This window comes from Emydura macquarii, unplaced genomic scaffold, assembly GCF_026122565.2.
Source record: "Emydura macquarii macquarii isolate MOO-44397 ecotype Brisbane River unplaced genomic scaffold, CSIRO-AGI_Emac_v2 contig_2437, whole genome shotgun sequence".
Taxonomy (NCBI): domain Eukaryota; kingdom Metazoa; phylum Chordata; order Testudines; family Chelidae; genus Emydura; species Emydura macquarii.
Window position 1 is genome coordinate 3,625,303 of NW_027132574.1, and position 26,740 is coordinate 3,652,042.

At 39.6% G+C, this 26,740-nt stretch overlaps 1 protein-coding gene across 1 annotated transcript in view; it reads left to right on the forward strand.

Annotated features, from left to right (window-relative positions):
• ADGRB3 (adhesion G protein-coupled receptor B3) overlaps positions 1-26,740 on the forward strand; it is a 567,040-nt gene that overhangs the window by 458,891 nt on the left and 81,409 nt on the right. Inside the window, exon 18 of the mRNA XM_067562529.1 lies at positions 2,243-2,345. Coding sequence (XP_067418630.1) covers positions 2,243-2,345 — 103 coding nt within the window. The remainder of the gene's footprint in view (positions 1-2,242; positions 2,346-26,740) is intronic.

Here is a 26,740-nt window from a genome sequence, read left to right on the forward strand (position 1 = left end):
ATGTCTTAAGGAATAAACTGAGTATAAAATGGCTTCAGGAAGTGATTCCCAGCTCCCCAATTGCAGAATTGACCAGGTGCATTATGGGAGTTATTGCTGTAGCTCGTGGTGTATCTAGTACTGTTGGAGATCTGGTACGAGGCTGAATGTACTAGTGGTCTTTTCCAGCACAAGGGCTTCTAAGCTGGGAAAGGAATTGTTTAATGTGACTTGAGGGGTATAAATAGGGTGTTTGGATGAAACTGAAGAAAGGACGATTTAGATAAATATCAGAAAATATGTGCTAACAATGAGGCCTTTTAAACTGTAGAATGACCTTTGAAAGTCCCAGCATTTGAGTTATTTAAAGCTGGACTGAACAAAGGTCTCAGGAGTACACTTTAGTCAACAGTCTTGCATTGGCAGGAGGATGGATAATAGATCTAATAAGGGTTTTCCTGCACTAACTTTTATGATTCTTGGTTCCTGTGGGTGAGTTATGTCATCCTTGAAAATATTTTCAGTTAGGGGAAAACCCCTGGAATTTGTCTGGGTTGTCAGTGTCTGCTCAGAAGAGGCCTAGAATTTGGAATAGTAACACTATTGGTCAGAAGAAATTAGGTGCATTAGTAGAGAAGCTAAGACCCTGCCTGGCTCAAGGCAGTGCTGTGGGCCCCTAACTTTCATGAGCACTAAATTTACACACACATTGAGTAGCAAAAGAATTGTTCTTACCCCATATTCAAATCTGGGCTTCTTCACAGTTCCAGGGTTTTTGGTATTGGGATCTGGTTCAGGTCCATCAACTAATAAGGAGTTAGAGAGTAGTAGCAGGTAGGCAAATGCATTAGCCTTTTTGTATTAATCTGCCAAATCACACACAGCTTAGGGGCCTTATGCTTTTTTGTTATTATTTATAAAAGAAGTGTTGACTGTGACATCAGGGTTAACTTGTACTCTTTTTATGAAATCCTTAACTGATAACTAGACAACTGGACAGAAAAGACAATGATTTATTTTCAGTCCAAACACAGCACATCAAACAGGGGTACCACCCTTCTGCACTATGGCCTGAAGTGTCAGACATGAGTATGCATCTAAGCCTGGCATGGGGCTTTCTGGCCCACTGGAGACAATAGCATCAACTGAGATGTACTGACAAAGCAAAAGCTACAAATAAGTTTCAGGGTTTTCATAAAATCTGTGCACCCGCAGTTCCCACTGATTTACGTCAATGTAGTGCATAACACCTCTGAAAACCAGGCTGATAATACACTTCCTTGAAATAGTAATCATTGTTTAAAAGTGTGCTTCAGTATATAAAACACTATGTAGCAGAATGAAGAAATTTACCTTTTCTAAGAAACCAGCTGATACAGTTGTATTTTGTTATCCTATCAACCATTTTCATAACATACTTGTAAAATGAATAATATAATTAAAGTTGGCAATAGAGAGTATGTGATGCTCACTACTGTAATTTAATATCTACCAGTGCAAAGATCAGCTATCTTTGGTATTTGGTCATATGAAGATGAAGGACTTACTATATTATTGCTTCTGCACGCAAATTATTGTGTAAATGTAGTTTAAACTTCAAGATTAATGTATGTGTCATAATTATCCTAATATTGTAAGTGTTTAAGAATGCACTGCCATGTTATCATCTCCTATACTGCATCTTAATTACACATTGTGGGCCGTATCCTCAGCTAGTGTAAATCAGCATAACTCTATTGAAGTGAATTACTTCAGTGGAGCTATGTTGAATTTGCCAGCTATGGATCTGCCCCTCTATGAACATTCCCATAGAGGAGCAGACAGCAGAAGAAATTATATTACTATTGATCTGAATTTATGCAGTCACATTATTGTCAATATGATGTCATATTAATAATACCAACGGTTTATAATGGAAGCACTAATAGAATCTAGCTTTAAGGTCTTGAGACACTACAAGGGAATTATAGAATATACAATGGAAATGAAACCTTTCCTAACTGGCATGTTAGAACTTCTAGAACCTCTGGAACTTCTAACTGGCATGTTATTTTATATAGGTAGGAGATATCAAACAAGTAATAATGTAATAGTTTAATAGAAAATTCTCTCTTGAAATTCTGGTAACAGAGCTCTTACATTTTAGAAAGTCAACAGAATCTCTAAGAATTGCATTCAAATATTTACGGTTGGTTATCTGTTATGATAATATTTTCATTTGAAATGGCTTTAGAAACTTTTTATTCTATATTTATTTGGACAGGTACATCAGATCTGAGAGGTCAATAATTCTAATTAATTTCTGCCTATCTATTATCTCATCAAATATTCTTATACTGGTTGGACAAACTCAGACACATAATAAGGTATGATTGATTTCATTGACTTTGTATTTTAAATATCTATCTTTTTGTGTTTAATTTAATAGAAATACACTTGGATACAAATCCATTCTCACAGGACTAGAGAGTTTTTGGTAAAATATTAACTGGCAAAGGAAATTATTTAACATGTTTCCTAATTTTTTTTCCTCCAAAAATCCCTGTTGGTATCCTTCCCTTTGGACATGCCGTGTTCTCTGTGGTAGACGTGTGTTTTATAACTAAATTTCAAAGCTAAAATAGTTCAAAGACATAAAACATCAAAAGCACAAATTCTGGCTCATTATAATAGTTGTAATAGGATTGTGCTACAATGTTGGGTTTTTTTGTCTTTTTATTAATACACTGACACTCAAAAGGCAAGTATAAATGTCTTAGAAGTTAGAGTACTACTCTCAAAAATGTGCACAAGCAGATATACTCAGATGCTGTAACAAGACTATATGGGTACCAGATAAATATAGAACTATTAAACCTTTGATTGCTAATAGATATAGAACAGTAATAACCTTGTGCACCTTGTTTATGTATATGTTGCAGAACTAATAATAATCACAACAAAACCTGATTTCAGACTGGATCTCTTTATCACATTTTGTCACTTCTATGTACTGGCTCATCACAAGTCTCTGAGTGATACTGGGTAGCTTTTCCAAGCAACAAAAAGCAGATATTTTAAATTAAATAAAACTTCTCAAATGGCTTAGAAAAGCAGAATACTGTATTTTTCTACAATAAACCTAAATTTTTATCCAACTCCATTACTGTCATTCATATGCACTTTTCAAATCAGTGCTTAGGAAGTTAGCTGAATAACTCTGCTTAATCAATGAGAGGCATATGACAACAATTAGAAAAATGTACCTCAAAATATATACTTGAACAATAATTCATAATATAATATTGAAGTATTGGGTAAATATACGTATTTTGGGTTGCAGAAGGAAGTCATGTGACTCTCATTGACTTTAAGAGGAGTCATGCAGTTAAAGGCCTTGAATAAAAAGGTGCACAAATGACTTAAGAGTCTGAGTCCAATTGGAAGTCAGTGGGATTTAGTCATTTTATTACTTTTGAAAATTTTACTCCAGAACACTAATTTGAAAAGTTTTATATCCTACTTTTTGTATATCAAGTTGCGTTTAATTTAAAGGAGAGCTATCTCTTGTAGCTGGCATTCCCAAATGTATTGCCTCTGCAGAACTTTTTTCTTTGGGTTCCATTGTTCTCAAAAAAGAATATGAAATGACATGGAAAAAAGCATGCTCCTTAACCACAGAGGTTGGAGCGGAGGTTGTGAGCATCATAAGGGCTGTGAACCCTGGTTTAGACAAAATCCCTAGATAAGGAGGTGATACTCCACCCCAGCATTTGTGTGCTTGGATCTGGGGAACCTGGAACCAAGGCAAGCTCTAATTCAATTCCTCTGAGAGCCACAGGCTTATTCATTGCATCTATAGTCCTCTCATTTCTGGCTCCTGAGTTCCAGGAAAGTGTTTGGATGTTTCCTCAACTTCTTTTTGAGAATAAAGAGATCTTAAGAATGGAGATCTTCTGAGGCAATTTGTGAGAGAAAAATAGCACATCATGAAGTCTGCATTTTAAAGTGTTTTGTGGTCTGAAAAACGACTCTAAAATTGACCTTTTTCTATCCATATACACTCTCTGCAGTCCATATGTTGTCCTTGATACATGTGCAGGACACCCAATAATGAGGCTGTACCTTAAATGGATCAAGGGCAAAATATGGTTCTCTTTTCTAAGGGCAAAGATTTCTCTTTTCTTTGCTTACTGATCCAAACTGGTTTTTACTACAGTGTCCACTGCAGAGCAAATATACTGTAGCTCCAGAAGATCACCATGTGTATTCATGCAGCATCAGAAAAATTGTCAGCTAATGCCATGATTCAGCAAAACTCTTAGGCACGTGCTTAAATCCCACTGAAATCAGAGGAATTTAAGTATGTACTTAAACATATGTTGAAAAGCATTTAAGTGCATTGCTGAATCCAAGGTCTAAATTCTTTATTCTAGAATTTTTATTTTTTATGTTGATATATGAAAAAAAGAACCTAAATTTAGATTTTAGTACCAACAGTTAGGGACAATAAGTTTTAGTTGGACTTGTTAACTGAGAAAATTTGATTTGGAAGTGGCAGATGTAGAAAAAAGATCTGTGTCTTAACCATTCTTCAAGAGGAAAAACCTTTTTAAATTAACCTTTTATATGGGTTATAGTAATGCTATTCCCTGGTAATACAAACAGGATCAATTAGTGGAGTTTATTAAAGGTATGGGGGCCAAATGCTGCAGTTTTTGCTCAGGAGAAGGTTTCATTGAAGTCAGCAGCAATTTTCCCTTAATAAGGACTGCAGAGAATTGGCTCTTGGAGAATAAGTGTTGCTGCTTTGGTACTTCAGAAGAAAGGGAAGCATTTAAAACATTAAAATATAAGAGGAATTGTCTTCATGTTGTGTAAAGTGAGAGAGACCTGATTTGCCAAGTTTGAATTCTATGTTATCCTATTCTCATTTTTGTACCATCACCATTGCCATGGTATCTGATCACCACAATTCAGTATCTGTTTACTAATCCCAGCACCACAAAATTCAAGGGTGTTCACATTTGATGTTCCATTATATAGGCCCAATTGTTAAATTTATTATTGAATTTAGAACTGGATCTGGATTTAGGATAGGTTTAGATATGGTCAGGGCCCAGTTGTAGTAGTAAATTGGAGCAGTGTGTAAATTAAGCAAAATGAAGAAATGGTCATTACAGATAGCATGTTGTTGTCCTGGTTTACAGGTTATAGATTTCTCTCTTTGCATTAATCAATTTACAGACCAGTTTTTATTTATTTAAAAACTGTTCCAACTTTAAAAAACTTGTATTTCTGTGTGGTTTTTTCTGTGCATGCTTTGGCAATTTGTGAATAAAGGAATTATTACTCTTGCACTGAATAAGTGCACATTATTTCTTATTTTAATTTACTTTAAATATATCATAGATATTCTGCATATTAAAACTAGCAGCAATCTTTTAAGGCTGAGCTATGGTTTTACATAACTTTCTTTTGTGTATTAAGAATTAATGAAGACTAAGTGAGTTTGAAATGCAGTACTTTCTCTGTAAAAGTATGTTCTGTCCTTTTTTCAGTAAAAAGAGAGTCATGATATTTCCCACAGGCAGAAATAGCCAGAATGTGTACTGATAGGACCCTGTGAAAGTAGTTTAAGTTCTTCAAAGATGGAATAGCTTTTATATTTCAAATATTCAATGTTTAAAGGCAAAAATTCTTCCTTCTCAGTATGAGAACCAGTATTTCAATTTGAGGCTTCAGGCATTAGACCAGAGGTGTAGGCCAGGGAGCTTTTTCACCTTTTTTAAGATAGCACAAAAAAAGGATGATGGTTGTTGGAAGATTTGGGCTAGAATAGCTGTTTTCACCAGAAAATCATTTCTTGCACCCTTCATGGTGAAACATATTGTGCAGTTTCTTGATGAACACAGGAGAAAACTGGTCAGCTATTCTCAATATATTTTCCAGAGAAGTTTCCAGACAAAAAAAATCTTGTTGAAAATTCTCTTAAACAATGCATAAGACAACTCTAGATACTTCTGTTCTTTCAAGCACCTGTTTTGAATTAAAGATTGTTGGAGGTGGAATTTTGAAAAAGGCTATAAAATTTGATTAAAAGTTTCCATGATTATGTATTCTTGTATGTGTTATGTATTAATATAATCAGTGTTGCGCTTGGAATGAGATATGAAGCATGTTAATTTACTGTAACATTTTAGTACTTCTTTAAGCTTCTTGGTTTCTTTTCTTAGGTAAAACTCATTCTGTATAAAATATTAGGCATATTACTTTACTTAAAATGGGGATGTTTCTAATATGATTAGGGCGCTGAAGATACTCCTTTCAATTCTGAATTAAAACTCAATAATATTGGTACTAAGGGCCTAATTCAGAATCCATTGGAGTTAATAGTAAATATACCATGTTGAATGAATAAGCCAACAGCACAAATAGATATGGGCTTTGTCAAATAGTAGAGAGTGTCCCTAAAATCTACACAAACACTAGCAGAAACTGCTATTTTTCTTTTGGGAACTATATTTCAATGATCTGAAAGCTTGATTATGTCATGTAACTCTTTCCATATTATCTGCTTGCTCTTGCTTTCCTTGCCATCAATAAAAATGGCTGCATTTCTTCACTGCATGTACTTTGTTGTTTGAAGCTATAAATCTTGATTATGCCCTATCTCTTACTTATCAAGTGGGCTTTTTCCTCCTCCCAATCAGGTGCTGATAAGTATTGGCCTGATTTTTTTTTCTAAATTCCCTTTTTATTTCAGCATGTGCACATTCAGAAATCTGGCTTCATTAAGGATTGCATTGTAAATAAAAACACAGTCATCTGAAGTAAACAAACACTGTTTTCCTTGTGAAGAAAACAGTGCTAAACACAATTTAAAACAAACTACAAAAATGCATTTTACAGATGGGGGAAGTTAATTATTTTCTATCTTATCTGTTTCTATCATGTTTAAGAGTTAGCTGACTGCCTTCCATTAGTGCCTCAAAGGAAGTCTGTGTGGCTTTTGAGAAATAGGTTCCTTTTTTAGGAGTGTATGTTCTTTCCTTCATGCACATTTATCAGTTCTGTTAGCTGTGATGGTGAGTACATGCGCCCATCAAGGAAAGAAAATATCCCTTAGGCCACAGGGCAAGGTGGATGAACACAGCGGGTTTAATTTTCTGTATCTTCTCTATCTAATTGTAGCCTTCGGTTTGTGATGCTTATTATTACAGCATTTTGGTGATTATCCCTTATTTACATGGGTTTATAACTCAGTCATAAAGTCTGCTCTTTGTTAAAACTTGGAGCATATTTTGGGGTAGCTGGGTAGGGAGGAGGATTTGAATAAAATCTCTTTGACCACCTGAAGTACAAAAAATAACTAATCATCACTGTAGAAATGCTTTAGGAATAAAAATGGGTTATAACCCAAACAAAATATGCCTAAATTGTTGCCCTATCATTAGCCCCTAATTTGGATAAGATCCCTTGGCTGTTTGGACAGGATGAACCTATCAAGTTACTTCAGAGCTTTATGCTCCCATCCCCCCTGACACATGGCCAGGAGCCCATAAAATTACAAAGCAGTGGAAAAGCCACAAAAGCAGCAGAAGCCAGTATAACATGCTCCCTGCTCACCCCCCTCACTCTCAGGTAGCTCACTGTGTAATTAGGGCTCACCAAGGTGTTGAGGCATCTTTGGGGCAGGAAACCAGGGAGCAGCACTCTGTGTGGCATGCTTCCCACAGATACCCATGTGGGTATTAATTCTGCTTCTAGACATTGTTAACTATTACCCCATGCCAGCAGCCACTTTATCAAAAGGGTTATTATGGAGGCAGAAGAACCAGTGGCAGCACAGCTAAGAAACAGCAGGGGAGACATCCGGTGCAGCTGAAACACATAGTGTTCAAACAACACTGAGGCTGTGTTAGAAAACAGTGAAGGAAGATGGTAATTCACAGTTGAGGAAGTAAAATTCCATAACTCAGAGCCCAGACTGGGGACTTCAGAGGAGCCTCACCTATTAACTCCAGCTACATAGGTCCTCCCACTCTGGTGAACACCAGGAAACCCCTTTACTGCTAAAACAACAAGAGTGCTGTAGCACCTTAAAGACTAACAAATTTCTGCGGGCATAAGCTTTCGTGGGCTGCAACCCACTTCGTCATGCATCTGACAAAGTGGGTTGCAGCCCACGAAAGCATATGCCTGCAAAAATTTGTTAGTCTTTAAGGTGTTACAGGACTCTTGTTGTTTTTGCTGTATACAGACTAACACAGCTACCCCTCTGGAACCCTTCCCTGCTGAGTCTCACCTCTGCCTCTGTGTGGAAGTAGAAGCAGTGACTCTCTTTGAAGGGCTGGTACAGCCACGTCCTTGGAACATGTCTATGTGCCAAAGATGCAGCTAGCAGGTTAGCAGTCAGAGTGTATTTGACTTGGTATGCCTATGTGCTGTGCATTCAGGAGCACAGAATCAGTTAACAGCAGTGGAGACCAATTAAATGAATACCTATTAAAGTATTAGGCCTGTTTACACAATGCTGCTTTCCCATGCCAAACTCTTACACAACCTATTAATTTAAGGTGGATTAGCTCACTACTCTTAGATTCTTACGTGTGTCTCTGGGAGGCAGATCCTACATTGCTCTCTCCTAACTCAGTTGGCAGGGGGAGAGAGAGGTCAATCTGCTGCAAAAATGGACAAGAGGCGATACTGACTCATGCCCTGGAATCCGAATGGGCAAAAGAGTTTAAAAGGGGCAGCCCATGTGGTGAAGCCCCCTTTCAGCCAGAGCAGGCTGAGGCAGCAGCAGCAGGGAGCAAGGAGTACAGAACACCTGGCAGCAAGACTCAGCATGAACTCAGGGTGGTAAGAGCCAGGAGAATGAGGGCAATCCCCCTCATAGAAGTGATTCCCCTCCTTCCCCCTGTTTGGTGAAGGACAGGCAGATGCAGCAGGGGAAAGAGAAATAGTTAATGAAATAGTTCAGCATCAGATACACTCATCGGAGGAGGAGGGAGACAGGAGGCAGTGTATCCCCCACGCATCCAGTCAGGCTGTGAGTAGAGGCATGGGGGAGTGGTGGATTAGGTTTTGGATTTTTCCTGCTGTGGGCAGGCTAGGGTAGGGGGGAATGTCCCTTCCCCTTCTGGGGGGAAGGGAGCCAAACACTGTTGAGAGCAGTTGGAGTGGGGTGATAGAAGTAAGATCCTTGTAATGAGGACAAGGGGCTAATCCTGGGTTTGGGGCTGGTGGAGCCCAGGGTAGTGTGTGTGAGATCATCAAAGGTAGCCCCCTACACTGATGGCAGGGGTGGCTACAGGGGAAGCAAGCAGGCAGGCCTGTGAACTTGGAACAATTAGCAGGGATTTGATACAGGTTGTCAAGGTTGTTTCTTCTGAGGTTGTCTCCATGGCACTGCTGCACCTTCAAAGAGCACTGGGTCGAACAGAGCCTGGACGTTTGTCTCAGCGAATTGCAGGAGAAGAGGGTGAGATGCTGATGGCAGGTTTGAGTTGCAGCAGCAGCAACAGATGGACGTTGTTGAGTGCAGAGGTGAGCTTGATCGGCAACAGTCAGGTTGTGGAGAAGACTGGGGCAGGTGAGCCTCTGTTATACCCAGTGGCATTGGATGTCATTGCTGGGCTGAAGTGCAGGATCTGGGTATAATGGATCCATCTGAGGTTTTACATGGGGTGTACATGAGTGGATCTATCAGGTTAACCAATAAGCCGGACCCAAAAGGAGGGGTCCCAGAAGTCATAAGAGGCTTGTCTGGGAAGCACAACACTCATAGGGAAGCTAATGGTATTGCACAACGTCTTCAAGCTAACCTGCAATTGGTGCACCAATTTGGGGCATCCCTGGTGAGGTGTCTGGCCAGGGTAACAGTGGATGCCCAGCATGGGCACAAGTTTGGGAAACAAGAGATGGGCAGGTAGGACAGACCCCTCACATGGGTATGGGAGCCCCCTGTGGGGTGAAAGCCCCATGCGCCTTTCAACTCACCAGATATTAAGGAATGTAACCTCATAGGACAGAGTCGCTGTTCCAGGGGCAGCAATGAGGCAACAGGGCTCTGAGGATGCCTCCATGCCCAGTTCCAAGTATGATTATGCCAGGATGGCTGATCCAATGGGAGTTCACCTTCTCAGCACTACAAGGGATAAACCCTGAGAGGTGAATATGTGGACGTATTATCCCTGTTGCATAGGGAGGTGCTGTCAGATAGTAAGCCTGGACACAGCGAGCAGAATAGGGAGATGCCCAAGTGGCCAAGAGTACCTAGAATGTGGAAAAATTGGGAGGCAGCCTTCCTTATTTATGGTGGTGTTATAGTAGACACATACCCAAAGAGAAGCCCACCCTTATTTAAATATATGGATATAATCACAACATGTTCGGGAGCTTGTCTTGGTTTAATTACGACGAGCAGTTTAGACTGAGGGCAGCAACACCTTGGGATCCAGTGGAAACCGTACGCTATGGCTGGAGTGGATTACACCATAGGGACCGGGAACCCACACAGACGGTGGCCTGTTCATTCCACAACAAGACCAGCAGTGGCCCGAGTCACATCATAATATTTGCTGGGCATATAATGACAGCGGTTGTTTTTGCAGCATCTGTAAATTGAGGCACTCCTGCGAAATGTGTTTTGGGACCCATTCTTGCTAGAGCGAGAGGGAAAGGTCGCAGGGAGGAAACAGGATTGATTTGGATCAAGTGCCATCTGCAAGTTCAGCTCTGCTGGAGCAGGATATAGTGCCCACAACACGAGTGGGGGAGAGAGAGAGCTGAAGGCAGCACGATGGGCAAGGGCACCGTTGCCAGTTAAACCGGAGATGTTAAGGGTGCTCCTCTGGGATTACCCTAACACAGCAGATGGGGTTTATTTGTGGAAGGGGCTTACTGTTGGATTTCGTATCCCCTTTATGGGGATTAGGACTCATGTAAAGTCAAAAAATTTTAAAATCAGTGGTGGGGATGGGAAGAAAAAGATTACACAGGAATTGAAGGAGGGTAGGGTAGCAAGGACATTCAAGCAATTACCTATAGAGAACTTGTGGTTTTCCCCACTGGGCTTGGTCCCCAAGAAGGCTCCAGGAGAATATTGATTAATTCATCACCTTTCATACACACAAGGTAGCCTGTTAATGATGGAATAGACTGGGTTCTATGTTCCGTTTGCTATTCCTCCACTGAGTAAGCCGTGAGTATGGCTAGGTAGTGTGGCCCAGGGGAACTTCTGGCTAAGTGAGATATCCAATCTGCTTTTTTACTTGTGCCGGTACACCTGTTGAACTTTGACCTTTTGGGGGGTTTTTTGGCTTTGAGGGACAATTTCATGTTGACAAAGCTGCTGTGCACTATCCTGTTCAGCATTTGAAAAATTTAATCCACTGTTGCACTGGGCAATGATGCGAACAGTTGGTTTGTGCCAAATTGTGCATTATTTAGACAATTTTTGTTTGCATGACGGGCAGGATCCAATGAATGTGTTCATCTGTTGGACACATTTCAGGCCCTGGCTAAACTGTTGGGTAGAAGAAAAAACAGAGGACCCTTCCATTACATTGACCTACCTGGGGTTTGAACTTGTTAAGGGCGGGCATATTGCAGCTTCCTTGGGATAACCTTCAGGAACTATTGGGTTTGCTTTGGAGAGCTATAGGAGCCAAGAAACTAAGAGCTCTGAGAGCTGCAGTCTATTATGGGGCACCTTAACTTTGCCTGCAGGGTGGTTGCCCCAGGGAGGGCATTCTGTGCCTGCCTGGCAGCAACTACATCAGGCATAGCAAGGCTGCACCATTTTATACAAGTTACTGGAGAGATGAAGGAAGATTTGAAAGTGTGGGAACAGTTTATGGGCCAATTTAATGGGGTGTCTCTATGTAAGGAGGAATGGTTGTTGAAGGTTGGTTTGAAAATCCATTCAGATGCTTTGGGGGGTTATGAGCTTTGGAGTGTTTTACCAGGGCAGGTGATGTCCCCAGAAATGGCCAACCATCTGGACGCAAAATGGGGTAGTGTGTGACGAGACTTTCCTGGAATTTTTTCCTATTTTGGTTATTTGGGGATTGGAGTTAGCTAATAAAAGGGTGTGTTTCTGGTGCGACAACATGGCAGTAGTACATGTTATCAATTGCCAAACTTCCAGATCACACAGTGTCATGAGGTTGGTGAAGGCATTCATTCTTAAGCCTTAACAACTGGTTTTCTTCCAAGCATGTGCCTGGGGTGGATAATGGCATAGCAGATGCCTTGTCTCGTATTCAGTTTGACAGATTTTGGAAGCTTGCACCAGGAGCCAGATTGGAAACTGAATGGGTGCCATTAGCGCAGAGGTCTTCAATCTGTGGGAATGCTGGGGGTGAAGGATGCAACAGGGACCAAGCCAGCTCCTATGGGGGCAGGGACGGAGGCCAGCACCACTGTGCCCCAAGCTCTGCTATGGCCCCACCTCCCAACTTGTGGCTCCAGCCTAGGCTCCCGACCCCGCCCCCTGGCTGCTGGATGCAGTTCCCTGGCTTGGCCTCTGGCCCCACTGCCAGCCTCAGCCACCGGCTGCTGGCTGCCATGGCCCCGGCACCCAGCTGCGTCCTCAGCCCCAGGTGTCCAGCCTCTGGCTGCCGCCATCCAGCTGGGGCCACAGCCTCAGCCCCCAGCCGCTGTTCCCGGCTCAGCCCCTGGCTGCTGCGGCCCAGCTACAGCCCCAACTGGGAGGTGGGGGAAGTGCAGACAGGGGTAAGGAGGGATGCAATCTAAAAAGTTTGGGGACCACTGTGCTAGCGCGATGGAGCCTCAGCATTTGATGTTGTCGGTGATGCGGAGATCAGTGGCTTTGGGTACATGGCTGAGCTTTTGTGTAGTTTTTAATGATTTCATTGCAATTCCAGGATCTGGGAAGCTGGTCACTGATATGGCCCATTACAGAGGAGCATGTGCTATGGTATCATGGTAACATTGGCAACTTGGCAAGTGGCGTGTTCAATGATGTTGGCATAGCACCTGGGATGACAGAAGACTTGATCACATATATGTTGCCTGATAAAAAGGGGGTGGTGAGAGATGGGGTTCACCTGTGAGATTTGAGTGCTGACACATTTTGGCCGATATAAAAGAGGGCATTGGGAGATGTCTGGGAACCCAACTGGGTTGGGGAGGAGGCAGCCAAGCAAATTACTGGCACCTCCTTGCTGTGGATGTCCAGTGCATGTACTCTATAGGAAATGTATACAGTGACCAGATAAATGGCTTGGTAAAGGACTTAAAAAGGAGGTGTTGGTTAGAGGAACAGAAATGGGGTGGAGGGTTGGGGCTTCTATGTTTGGTACTGCAGGGAGCCAACCCTCCTTTCTTATAACCCACCTTAACCCTCTTATGACAGAAGACAGGATAAAGTTCTGTTTGAAAGCACCAGGCAGTCTCTTTCTCAAAATATATCCACTGTAGCAGTCAGTTTGGAATTTTGTAAACAAATTTGACTTTTTATGTTACGAGAAAGATTATATAGAAATTAGAAAGCAATTATTACCAGCAATACTCCTGTTATGAGTTCTGGTATGCTATTCTAAACAGCATTACCAAAAAAAAAAAAAAAAAGGAAAATAGTCTTATTACAGGCATTCTGAAATTTTACAGTGATTTACTCTTGAGGGATTCAGGGTCACAATTGCCCCATTACGCAGACATTTTATCATACTGCTCCCAATATGGAGTTTCTCCCTCCCTGTTTGCTGAGAATTGTTAGTAATTGTTCTCTCTCCTCTGGAAATCACTCCCACGACCCTCAGGATAAGTAGCTCATCCCCTCACAAACACCTGTTTGAGTAGTTTCAGGCAATCTGTTCATGAGTCAAGCTACCTATTTTTGACTTCACACATTCCTTCTGTTCCTTTTGGGTTTGTTTATTGAATTCCAGTACAAATAGCAAAGTAATCAATGGGAGGTAGATCAGGCCCTTCAAGCCTAGCACAGTTTAAATGCTCACGTGTTTGATGCATACTATCTGAGATTTCAGGGGGAAGCACTTTGTTCCTAAATAGAAATGGCGAAACAGGATTTTTAAGTGCAGATATGACAGTAAAAGACTCCATAGACTCCATTACAATAATCATTACAAATCAGTATTCAAGAATTTGGTGATTTTTATATTTCTGTAGAAGGCAGTGTTTTGCTTGTTAGCCTTCCACTGTGGGCAGCACAGATTACCAGTCCTCAGATTACACAGACACAGATAAATCCATTTGTAACACAAACAAAAATAGATACAGAAAAACAGTACAATCATTGGTAAGATAATATATTCTAGGGTAAATACAATAGAAAACGGACATAATAAATCTGTTAAATCAATATTCTTTCTTTGTACAAACCAAAGCATGTTAGAAAAATATAGTCATTTTATAAGAATATCATTTAAAAGCACAAGAATGAAAATTTGGTGCAACAAGGTTATCCACTTACTATACTAGGTTTCTCCTATACTTCCTTTAGTGTTCCCTGTTGTCTCTATATGTAGTCAAGAACATATGGTAAGTTTTAACCTTGACAAAATTCTGTCCGGTCCATTTTTACGATTTTAAATGTATGGTCTTCACCCTTCTCTCTAAGTAATAGTTTTTTAGGGCTCTGGTCTTGCAGTTTGTCAAGTAATTGGGAATACTGTTATTGTCAATGACTACTTGAGTGTGCTGATTAGAGACTTTAAAATAATAATTATTTCCTTGACACATTTTTCCTTTCCTATTTAACGGATATAGGGCTGGAACCTGCCACCCTTATACACATGAGTAATCCTTACTCATGTAAGTAGCAGAGGTTAAACATGCATAAAGATGACAGAATCAGGTACAGAGATGGATCATAAGCCAGTACGGCAAGAAATTGTTTACCTTTTGGTTAGTTATCTCACCTGAGCACCCCATTCTGGAAACAGATCTTACTAGTTAACCAATGGTCCTTTTATGCCTGATCTATTTTTCTGCAGCAGATTAAAAATATTAGAGAATCACACGCATAGGAATTTTCAGACTGGATCAAATTGGTGGTCAGTCTAGTCCAGTATCTGTCTGTGACAATAACCAGTACCAGCTACTTCAGAGGAAGGTACAAGAAGCCTTGTAGTAGGCGGTTATGAGATAACCTGCCCTTGTATTGCAATAGTTGGTGTTCTTTATTAAAATGGTTAATTTGTGGCACATTGAAGTCAAAGTGCTATTTAGGATCTGAAGGAAATTCTCCACCAAATAAATGATAACCATTCGTTGGAGGTCCAGTTTACGGTCTACATTACTTGACAGTGGCTGTGTTTTGGTTTGTTCCTTTTCTGCTGTTTTTGTCAGAATTTAGACAAAGAAAACTTTTCTGGACAAATAATTATATGCAGTTGTTGCCACTGAATAGAAAATTGTCCTAGGAATAATTGTGAAAGGAAAACTATAAATGTAAAGTTAAGAAGAATTGCATCTGAGTTTAATCATGGCCTTTCTTAATGAATGGAATTATGAGACTTTTCAGAACCCTGCAGGGAAACTTACATTTTTGTAATAAAAAGGCCTCCAGCTGTTAAAACGGATAATATTTCTGCAATGTCAGAAAGTTCAGCCTGCACTAGCTTTGTGGATTTTAAAAACAGGTGAAAAAACATTTTAATATCTCTTTGTTCTGAAGAAAATTGAAGTGTATCTGAAAGAAAGAGTCCAGCAGTTGGAAGGAAATGTGAATAAAATTGGCACAAAATGTTGTACCACAAGTCCGTGGTTACATAACTGGCAATCATTATTAGAACTGCCTGCAATTTATGGTGTGTCTTTGTATTTCATAACTATCACATCTTCAAAACATATTGTAGTCGTTAAATAATTTCTTTGAGCAAGAGCATCTAAGTAGATTTATTATTCCTTAAATCCCATTTTAAGTTAGGTCAGGGTTTAGAATGAAAATGGTATCCTTAATAAGCTTAGCTTATTAAGCACGACAACAATTCCCAACATGTCAGAACCTACTGCTGTTCAAACCTGGGTTTTAAAAGATGTTATTAATTTTATAATCTGTTGTTATTTGCATTGAAATTTTATACTTCAGGAATTTAAGAGGGCTCTCTCAAGTCTGTGTCTTTTACTGCATATCCTCTTATGTCACATCAATCAGAATTCAGGATTGAGTGTCATCAATTTAATTACAGCTCTAAAACATTCATTTTGGTACTTCTTATTTTTAAAGTAAATACAGAATAGTAATGATGTGCCACTGAACCAAGTGATCTCACAGGACCTTGCAGTTGTGCCACAATGGACGACAAAATGATTTTGCTACAAATCATAGGCTTAGACCTCAGTATTTGGGGCAACATTAATGTAGTACAAAAACTGTTCACAACACTCACTTGCTGTCTTGCATATTTTCACAATGCCTGAACCCACAATGACCAATTTTACAAGAACTCAGAAACTGAGCAAGTGTCTTTTTCCGTTACTCCGTAAGCATATTTAATTTTCCTTTTATTTTGGCAACAAGACTGGACTGGATTTATATTGCCATAGTATTGTTGAAGACCACTGAAAATGTATTTTAGCCAGATTTTAAAACCCTAAAGAGAAAAATGAATGAGATTCCATAAACATTGTAACAATATGTATGTCTTAATTAAACAATAGTCACTAAACAATATTCTATTATGTATTAATAAAACATGCATTTTAATGCTAGGAAACGTTCCCTAACTAAAGAAAGGAAGTTTTTTGTGTATCTTCAGTAAGCAGATATTATTAACCAATTTATTTCCAGGAGGACATCTCTTAGAACAGACTCAATTATTTTCAAAGAAATGGTATTAGCAGGATGTGAAGCCTCCCAAAAACTGTATAGTTCTGCTGTCAAACATATAGTTGTCTGGCAAAGTGATCGCCTGAATTTTTAACTGACAGTATTATGTAACCTGGGCCCATTGTAGCTGAATGGTCACAAAAGTTAGTACTTTGAGGCATCATTTTGATGGGTGACAAAACATCTTTTCAAGAATAACTAGAAGGCTGGGTGAATCTGCTGAATTTTTTAAAAGTCAGCAAATGTGATAAGTGAGGAAGAGCCAATGAAGCTCTTTGGGGCAGAGACTACCATTTCCTATCTGTTTGTACGAATGCCATTCCCTGTCTGTTTGTGGCTTGGCTGGCCTCTCAGTGCAATGCAATATTAAAGTTAAAAATAATAATTCAAGAAGCACGAAAGCCATAAGGGTTCTGCTAATTCTCAGCTAGTAGGGCTTCTTTTCCCCCTTAAAATGTCAAGTTTCCATTGTATTTCAAATACTTAAAACTGTTTGATTTACATGGCTCTCCCTTAGAAGCTGTCAAGCAGAAACCTCTTAATGCATTACGAAAGCTTCGTAATAGTTTAGCAGTTTCTGGAAGGAATATTAAATAATGGTGAAAATAAAGCCATTGAAAATGCACAATAATGGGTGCACAAAACAACTGGCCTTTCAGTGAAGTCTCTAGTTAATTTCTTCTGTGTCCTTTTTGTTGATTTCATATTGGTAAAACTTTTCTGTAACAAGCTGTTTCCCTGTTTGTGATTGAATATGGAATTTTGTTTTCAATTGCTTCTATTAATGCATATAAACAACTATAATGGTACACAGTTTTAAATAATACAGAACAAATCCTTCCCATGCTGACTCCTAGCAGTGGAGACTGACACCACACAAGGATCTGAATCTGTCATTGTGTCAAAGATCTGTGTCTACATGGAAACCCACTGACTTCAGAGGGGGTCTATGCAGATGCGGCAGTCTGCTCTCGCAGATCACAATGCTGGATTGACTTCCAAGATGCTGGTATCATCCCCAGGGATGCCTGGCTTGACATGGCCCTCAGCTGAGGAGTGCCAGAGTTCAACACATGTCCCATAGGAAGCTGTTGCAGGCAGAGCATAGATTAGAGCAACCCTATTTTATGATAGTGGCTGGACAGGCCTCTAGATAGTCCAGTAATATGATGGAGTTCTTCTTGCTAGTTGTGAGCTTGAATCAAAATATGCCTGTCCTTTGTAGGGTTGCAACTGAAATCCAGATCTCCTGTCCCTAATGTAAAGAATTCCCTCTGTTCCCCAAAGATTCCCCTACACTAAGGGAACTCCCAATAGAGGGTAGAGCAGAGTATGGCTAAGGTACCCTGAGATATTTGGGCTTTATCAGCTTGGCAAGGGTTGGATGGAGGTGGCACTGGAGATTCTGCAAGAGGAGGCATGTATGACATTTACATATTTTAAAGTTGGGCATTTTAGGTTCACTAATTTTAGCTGCTAAGATACCTCTGAGAGGTTTGTAGCATTAATTATTAATTATTATTGTTGTTGATAAAAATGAAGTCCATCATTACAGCTCTGGGGATGTTTTCAATTGAACAAATTTTCAATGTGATGTATAAACAGATATCAAATATTTTTTTAAAGTCTCTTCCTCCACAGCCTCAACTCCTTTCACACTCACCCCCATAGGGAAACACCTGAGTAAATACATTAGCTTTGCATTTGTGTGCTCAAGGTTAGCACTCTTGAGATTTGTCAGCTATCTTGGAGAAGTATGAGGGGATGGAAAAAAAGGAGGATGCCTTCAACTACACTGAGGGCATCTTGCCTCTAGTGCTGAGCACCTCAGCTCTATTGACTATTAGTGGAAACGCGGCTGCTGATCTTAACCAGTACACAGGGGGAGAGGTACACAGGGGGAGAGGTTATCTCCAAGGTAACTGGGACTGAAACTGTCAAGCTATATGGATCAAAATAAATACCTTGAATTGTACCCAGCAATAGAGTGGAAGCTAGTATGATCGATGGAGAAGAAGTGTCCTGTGCTTGATGTGGCTAGTATTGCTAAGAAAGGCTCTGATCCTGCTCCCATCAAAACCAACGGGAAAACTCCTATTGTCTTCAATGGTGTAAGACTTGTGCCAAAATGAGAATCTACCTTTTGCACTAGTTCAGTCTACTCAGTGGTCTTCAAGGGTGGCCCACAGTGAGGTCACAAGGGTGGGATAACTAGTAAAATCCACATCAGAGAGGAAAAGTCACAGTCTGCTATCCAGATGCTGATGGAAAAAGGCAGTACTGACCTCAGCAAGTATGTGGGAATCCAGGAACATCTCCAAAAGGTCTCTTCCTTCTTAGGGAGAGAAGAACCTTTAAATGGTCAGCATGTAAGATCCAAACCAGGAGACACTGATGCATAGGAATGCAGTAGCAATACCTAACTGAGTTCATAGGGGAACAATGTTTTGAATTTTGGAATGTTGTAAGAAATAGAGATGGGGCCAAACTGCAAAATCTAGATCTGAATTTTGATTGCAGACCCCATAAAAGACAGACCTGTTTTGATTCAAGCTCACAACTAGCAGGAAGAACTCCATCATATTACTGGACCATCTGTGGGCCTGCCCAGCCCCTAACATAAAATAGGGTTGCTCTAATCTACGCTCTGGTTGCAATAATTTCCTATGGGATCTGCAGGCTGAGAATAGCCAAAGTGCATTGGACCATGTTCTTTTCTTTCCCCAATCCCTGGCCTGCCTGCAGCAGGCCTCTTATTCAGGGACTGCAAAGGGAGTCAGCATAGAACCATTTTAGCAGCTCTGTGCCAGCTGGGGAATGCAAGATTTTCCTGGTGACTATTTTTGCCCAGTTTAAAGCCCCTTTATGCATAACCTAGGTAAAAATTATTATGGATTTCTGTAGGGGCTATTTTCACTCATTTTGCTCATGTTTTATTTGAAATTCAGCCAGACAGAGAGCCAGAGCTTTATGTGGTTAATCATTTAAAATAACTGAAAGGATTTTATTTCCTTTAAAATGCTGCTAATGCATCATTTAATAAGTCATAATTTGTAATAATAATAACATCTCTAAACGTAATCTATGATAATTGTGTTATTTAGGAGCAATGTGATGTCACACAATTTGAGAACAATACAGTGGTTTTTGCTTTTTTAAATCTGAAGCTGTTTCTCAGTTGTGGTAGACATCCCTGTTTCTTTAAGCATTATGTGTAATGTCGAATTCTATCTAATATTTATAGTTATTTATATTTCAAAGTAACTAAATCCAAATTAGAACAGAGCTCAAAGCACTCTGGAAAGGGAATGTGTATATATGCTAATGATTTCTATTTAAGGGAAAAAATTACTAAAAGCTGAGATAATGTGCTACTATCATTGAGGTTTCTCTAACCTAAATTATCCAGGGCCTTCCAAGCCACAGATAATATAACAGATGCACAGCAGACCAACTTGTTCAGGAGACAGGTCACCTTACTGGACAAATCTACTGTACCCCTCTCCAGCCCCACCTCCCTGCCTCAAAGGAAAATCCTCCCTATGTGAGCAGGCAGAGCTGTAATATTGCTGGGCTGGGGAGAGATTAAGTTAGTCAATTTCTCACATGCAGTATTTGGGAGGTCCATAAATCCTAGGGCTGGAGTTACCAAGATTTGCATAGGATGGGGCGAGAGAGATCTGATGTTGGAAATCAAATCTTGGATTGGCTGGGGGTGAATCACTTCTTTCAGTCTGACAGCCAGGAAGAAATGGCATGCCTTCCTGTGCCCCCACCCTGTGTCATTGGAATTGGGGCACATTTCCAACAATCCCTACACCTAAAAGCTGCTTAGGGAATGGAAGGGAAAATCCTAGCTCTGGTAGAGTACCTTCTCCTTTCTCTGGTCCTTTATAGAGGAGACATCCACAATGGATGGAAATTTCCTCTTCCAGCCCTAGTGAGGAAAAAGTGAGGGGAAAAAAATCAAGGAACTATCTTAAAGAGTGTCTGTCCCTTACAGTCCCCATTCTTCTCTTTCCCTCTGCCCTCCCCCGCCCTGCTTTTCCATCTGTCTTCTATTCTGACTTCACTCAGTGCTCCTCTCTTCATCCTTTTTCATTATAATTTTTCCTCTCCTCCTTTTGGTCCTGCTTTCCTCACTCTTCCCTTCTTTGTCCTTGGACCCTTTTATTACCCTTTCTTTCCTTTTCCCCCTCTAATATATCCTTATTCCAACCCACTTGTTCTACCACTCACCCTCCATTCCTTTCTCCCCCCCCCCCTTTTTCCTTGTTCTGTCTCTCTAACTTTTCCTGGCTCCCCTCACTTCACTTCATTCTAGCCCCCCTTGCCTCCCTGGTTCACTCTAGCTACTCTCTTGCTGTCTGTCCTGTGTCCACCTCTACCTAGGTAATCTTCCTCTCACCATATCCTCTGTCAGGTTTGCCCCTTATAAAATGGTGCCCACCCGCTCTTCTGGCCTTCCCTACAAAATGTCAGACTTCCAATGGGGGTACATTTCAAGCCTACATTATCTCTGCCTCCCAAATAGATGCCCAGTGGAGGAGTGCATTGTCATGAGCAGAGTCCCCATCGGCCCCTGTGCTAGCTCAGGAGGACACATCCCATGCCTATGGTACATTCACTGGGAACGAGTGGTTCACTATCACTGAGCTATCCTGTGAAAGATGCTTTGTTTTCCTTTCTTTTATTAACTTATGGTTTAAAAAGACAATCAGGAGCAGCACTGTTCAATTCTTGAGCAATTATTGAATCTTTTTCTTTGAGAGATTCGCCCTTGTAATTTACTGATCCAATATTTTCTACTGACGAAGTGGGTTGCAGCCCACGAAAGCTTACGCCTGCAGAAATTTGTTAGTCTTTAAGGTGCTACAGGACTCTCGTTGTTTTTGAGTATTTTCTACAAGTGTCTGTGTAGGTGCTATTTTGGCACCTATTGTTGCAGCATGTCGATGTATCGCAAACATTTATTTATCCTCTGTGATGTAGGGAAGTGTTATTATCGACATTTTGCAGGTAGGGAATTAGAGCACAGAAAAACTATGACTTCTGCAAGCCTGCAGCAGAACCAGGAACGGAACCCAGAATTCTTGAGTCCTACTCCTGTACCTTATTCACAAGACCATCCCTTAAGGTGATTGATTTGTTAGTATATGTCTTCCTATTGCTATCCCAGATACAGCTATATGGATTTTTTCTATTTTGGAAAGCTGGTGTTAAGTATCTCTTTTGTTTATCAAATCTTGAGATATTGGGAGGTCTTTTAATACTAAGACAGGAACGTTTTGATTAATTTATGCCTTTTTAAAGCAAATCTGCTTTTATGGATTGTTGTTTTTAACGGTTTTTAAAACCGTTATAACCAAAGATTTTTAAAAAGCAAAAGAAAATTAAATCTAGACTAATTAGTCAACAAATTGTGTATCATCCTTTTGTCATGTGGGAAACCCACTTTCCAGGTTGGCCTGAGGCTTTTGCACATTGAGCTGTCAGAGCTTAGCATCAGCGCACTGATGATGTTTAGCGCTTGCCTTGGGTCTGTCTTTTCAGTGTAACTAGTGCACATGGGGCACTAAAGCCTGCCAATTGAAATCCATATAAAAATTTGGTTAAAAAAAAAAAAACAACTATGTAGGGCTGTATTCTCTACTGCCTTGTCCTTTGTCTCTATCAATCTCTGTGCAAAGCAGGTACAGAACAATAGCAGAAGGGTAGCTTTTTTGCATTCACTTTGCACAGATGTGAGTACTACGCAAAGGGCAAGGCAGTGAGAATCAAGGCCTAAGTATTATTCAGCTGCTTTGCACTGCTCTATGCACAGAAGCCATAAACCCATCTTCACCGCTTAGTTAAGTACCTGGCTTACAGCTGCTTTGTGTCACCAGTGCAACATAAGTAACAGAAATAAACTGGTGAACCTGGCCCAATTTGTTTACACTTACTAGCTGCTTTTCTAAAAGCTAGCAAAATGGTCACTTTTCCTTTAGTTTCTTTAATTCCTCAGTAACTGCGCTCCAGACCATGGGATTTGTTGCCTCCAAAATCTTATTCAGGGGACATTTAGGGATACGTTTTCCAAACTTTGTGTAGGTTTTTAAACTGTACAATACCTCTTTATGATAAAGGTAAAAATAAGCATAAACCCCTGCAGTGTTTTGAAAATGAGAGAGACATTTCTAGCACTGTGAGGTGAAGTCCAGAGCCACAGGAAATCTTAATAGAAAACAGGCAACTAATTCCCTGTCGCGCTTACTGAAGATGTACCCCTTAACTTTCATCAGATCCGCTTAACTTTGTACGATGACATAGTAACTGCATTTGATTTTGGCCCCAGTCGTCCATTGACTTCACTGGTGTCCCACAAAGGATCAGTTCCAGGCAGCGGCTCCTGGAAGGACTGGGGCCCTATTTTGTCTGATTTGTGGCAAGACTTTGGTAAAATGATAGGATAGTTATTAATGTACAAAGCTGTGAATCAATTAGATTTAAGTCATCATTACTGATTCAAGTGTCAAAATGCCATTCTGGAAAATTCCTGTAAAATTTAATAGAAAGAGTATGAGTTTTCTATATTTTTTACCATTCTCTGTAGACTTTAATAGAAAAGTATATCCCTGCTTGTAGATTGTTGTAGGATGGCTCAATAAACCTTGAGAAAAGATACTATTAAATTTCAGGGGTTTCTAGAGTAATTTCTGTAGAATCTTATTATAATTCTATAGACCTGTATTGATTTAATCCTATAGGATTTTTGCATATGGGAAGCAGCATTGGGCCAAATCCTGCCATCAATTATACAGCTTATATTGACTTTGACTGGAGTTGTGAGCACATCAGAGGCAGAATTTGGCCCACTGGAGATTACATCAGTCACATTTACAATTATGAAATCAGAATGCAAACCCTGACTGTTATATTCCAGGCATTAACAAATAATGAAATCAGTCAAAAGAAAATTGGCTAGATCCTGAAATGGTATAAATTAACAAATCATCATTGACTTCAAGGATCTGGCCCACCAAGTATAATATTTAATTCATGTCACTGATATGTCATTTCAGATAGGTTTTTTTTATTAAGATTGGTTTGTAAAATATTAATTAAAGTGGTTGTGTATTTCTGAGCATTACAGTATATGTACAAAGGGAAAAAATTACTTCTAAGCTTGTAATTAATAGTACTATCACTTGTATATCCCTGTACTGACATTTGAAAGTAACTAGAATAATGTTTATTGATCAAGCTAATAGAATTAATCATGTGTCTTGTTTTCCTTTAAAATTATTCTGCAGGGTTTGAAATAAGGTTTAGTCTTTTAACCATGGTGACACTAGTAGAGGAAGTGTTTCATGAACAGCATGTTGGACGTTTCCTGTACACTTGTCATCTGATTTTGTATATTATGTTATTTCTTCCATCACTTGTCTTACGGTCATTGCATTTTAGTCTATGTTAGAAGTGAATATCTAAGGTTTTTGTGGCCAAAAAAAAAAAAAAAAAAAAGTGAATGTGCTACATTTCCACTGGCAAACTACTTAAATTGGTTTTTATTTTGCACAATGAATCTGTTTGGTTCTGGATGAGCAAAGAGATTCAAGTAATGCTTTACATTAAGTAGTTATGACATTATATCCAACCGAATTTATTACTCTTTCTATTAAGCTGGTCTGTGAACAATCACAATACTGACAAGGCTGCCATGTTAACATTTTGAAGCTGCTGGGGGGTTGATTTGCCTATAGGCTCCAATGGCATTGTGAATGCTCCAATCACGTCGTAAAAATCAGTGACAGGTTTTGTTCCCAAGAATGATTATGTCCTTTATCCTCTGGCTTCTAGATCCCCTAGATCAAATTATTATTTGAATGGAAACTTTTGTATCGATTTGCTATGAAATATTACACTGATTTAATTTTGCACCTCTTCAGTTACAGATCTTATTTACCATTTGTTAGTGAAAGTTCATGTGCCATAGAGGAGTCATTAACTTAACCACATTTTCCATGTTTTCTGTACTGTTAAGGGAGAAAATATTTTTTTTATTTAAATATATTTAAAAAACCATTATGTTTTTTTTTAACTGAAGTCTTTTATTGATGAAGCAATACACTAATAATTCTTCTTCTTTTATTGAAAATCGTAACATACCAGTGCAATTGTCATCAGCTCTAGTTATTTCCAGCAGTTTCATTTAAAGCAGACAGAGTCACTTTGGACATATATAAAGTCTTTCAGCTGAAACTGCTTTACAAAATATTCGTGAAATAATTCTGATTACACGTCTGTGAGATAAATAACATTATCCCCTTTGTACAGGCGTGAAGGGTGAAATCTTGATCTCACTGACATCAATGGGAATTTTGTCTTTGGCTGCAGTGGACCAAGGATTTCACCTAGACAGCATAAAATGACTTGCCCAATTTATGCAAGTGGCAGAGCTAAGAAAAGAATCATGAGCTCCTAGTGTCCAGTCCTGTGCTTTAACCACCAGGCCTACAAATTCTGGGATTAAAATATTTGCATTGCTGAAGCAACACTAATGCAAGAGTCAGCATTCTTACAAAGTATCTTGTGTCCAATTTCTTTTGAAATAATAATTTAAATTTGAACAAAATGCCCCTCCTCCAGTTTCAGGGCAAAAACGAATAACATTTCTGTGACACCATTTTAAAAAGACAGCAAAGATTTTATTGTATCAAACGTACATGCATGGAAATTTGAGAATTAAGCATTATTCCTTTATGGGAAAGTCCTAGAGATTGAGATAGAGAATAATCACTTTGCTATAGAATTTCAAAACCGGCCCATGGATAGCTATAGGTAGCATTTAATTACGGAATTACATAAGCTGCACTGTTTCAGGAATGTCTTCAAGAGATATTGTGCCTCAGAGAAACTCCTCTGAGTCACAGTCCTCTCCCTGTTTCTCTCTGGATCTGGGGGCAGGTAGTCATTCACAACAATTTATAATACCTCACTTCCTAGCCAATGTAGCTGAGTTAAGGCTCTGGCCCGTACCTTCCCCTGCTGCTCCACCCTGCTCATCTGCTCTGGGGAGGGTAGAGTAGTGTATACACAGCATCCACTTGTTCCTGCATGCTGGACCCAAGGTGTGAATAACCCCTGCTGATCTTACTCCCCTCCATGGGCACTTAGACTGTTAACAGCCCTAATTCATTAGCCATTCTGTGCTTTTAAATTCCTGCGTGCATGTGCAGGTTTGGTAGCCACTTTCAAAAACTGATCCCCACTCTGTGTATATTTTAAAATATTTCAAAAAAGAAATCCTCTGATATGACACTGACTTTTAACACATTCATAATATTTGATTGTTCTTTTGCTACAGCATGAAGCAACATTTTGATTAAAGAGAGGGAAGTAGTCACAGCAATGTTCAATTCCTTCTACGACGTTTTGTCAGTCTGCTGAATCTTCTGTTTCTTTGTTGATAGTGTGTTGCATGTGACGTATGGAGTATGAGGTGGCAAAAATATATTTAGAATATGTGTGTAGTTTTGCAGGTTGCATTTTAAGCCCTCAGGCCTTAGAGATTTCCATCAATTTTAACAGTTGAAGTATCATTTAATTCACGAAAGGATCTTTGTTATAGGCAGATGAAAACAGTTATCCTTATTAAACCTCATTTTCATATAGCACATGATTTGAAAGGCAACATTTTTCATCTTTGTATAGTCTTATACTCATTTCAGGGTTACAGGCATGATTACAGCAGAATTTTTAGTTTGTGATGGGTTTATTACATTTAATGAGCCTGCAATATATGGCTCCACCACTTTGGCTGACATTTTGAAATTAGACTTCAAGCAGTGAAATCTTGTCAGGGATGGGTTTTAGATTACTCAGGCTTTCATGATTAGAGCTTTTGGTACATAATGTCAAGTACAATCGTCCATTAAATGCTAAGTGAGCACACTACTGTTAAGGCAGTAA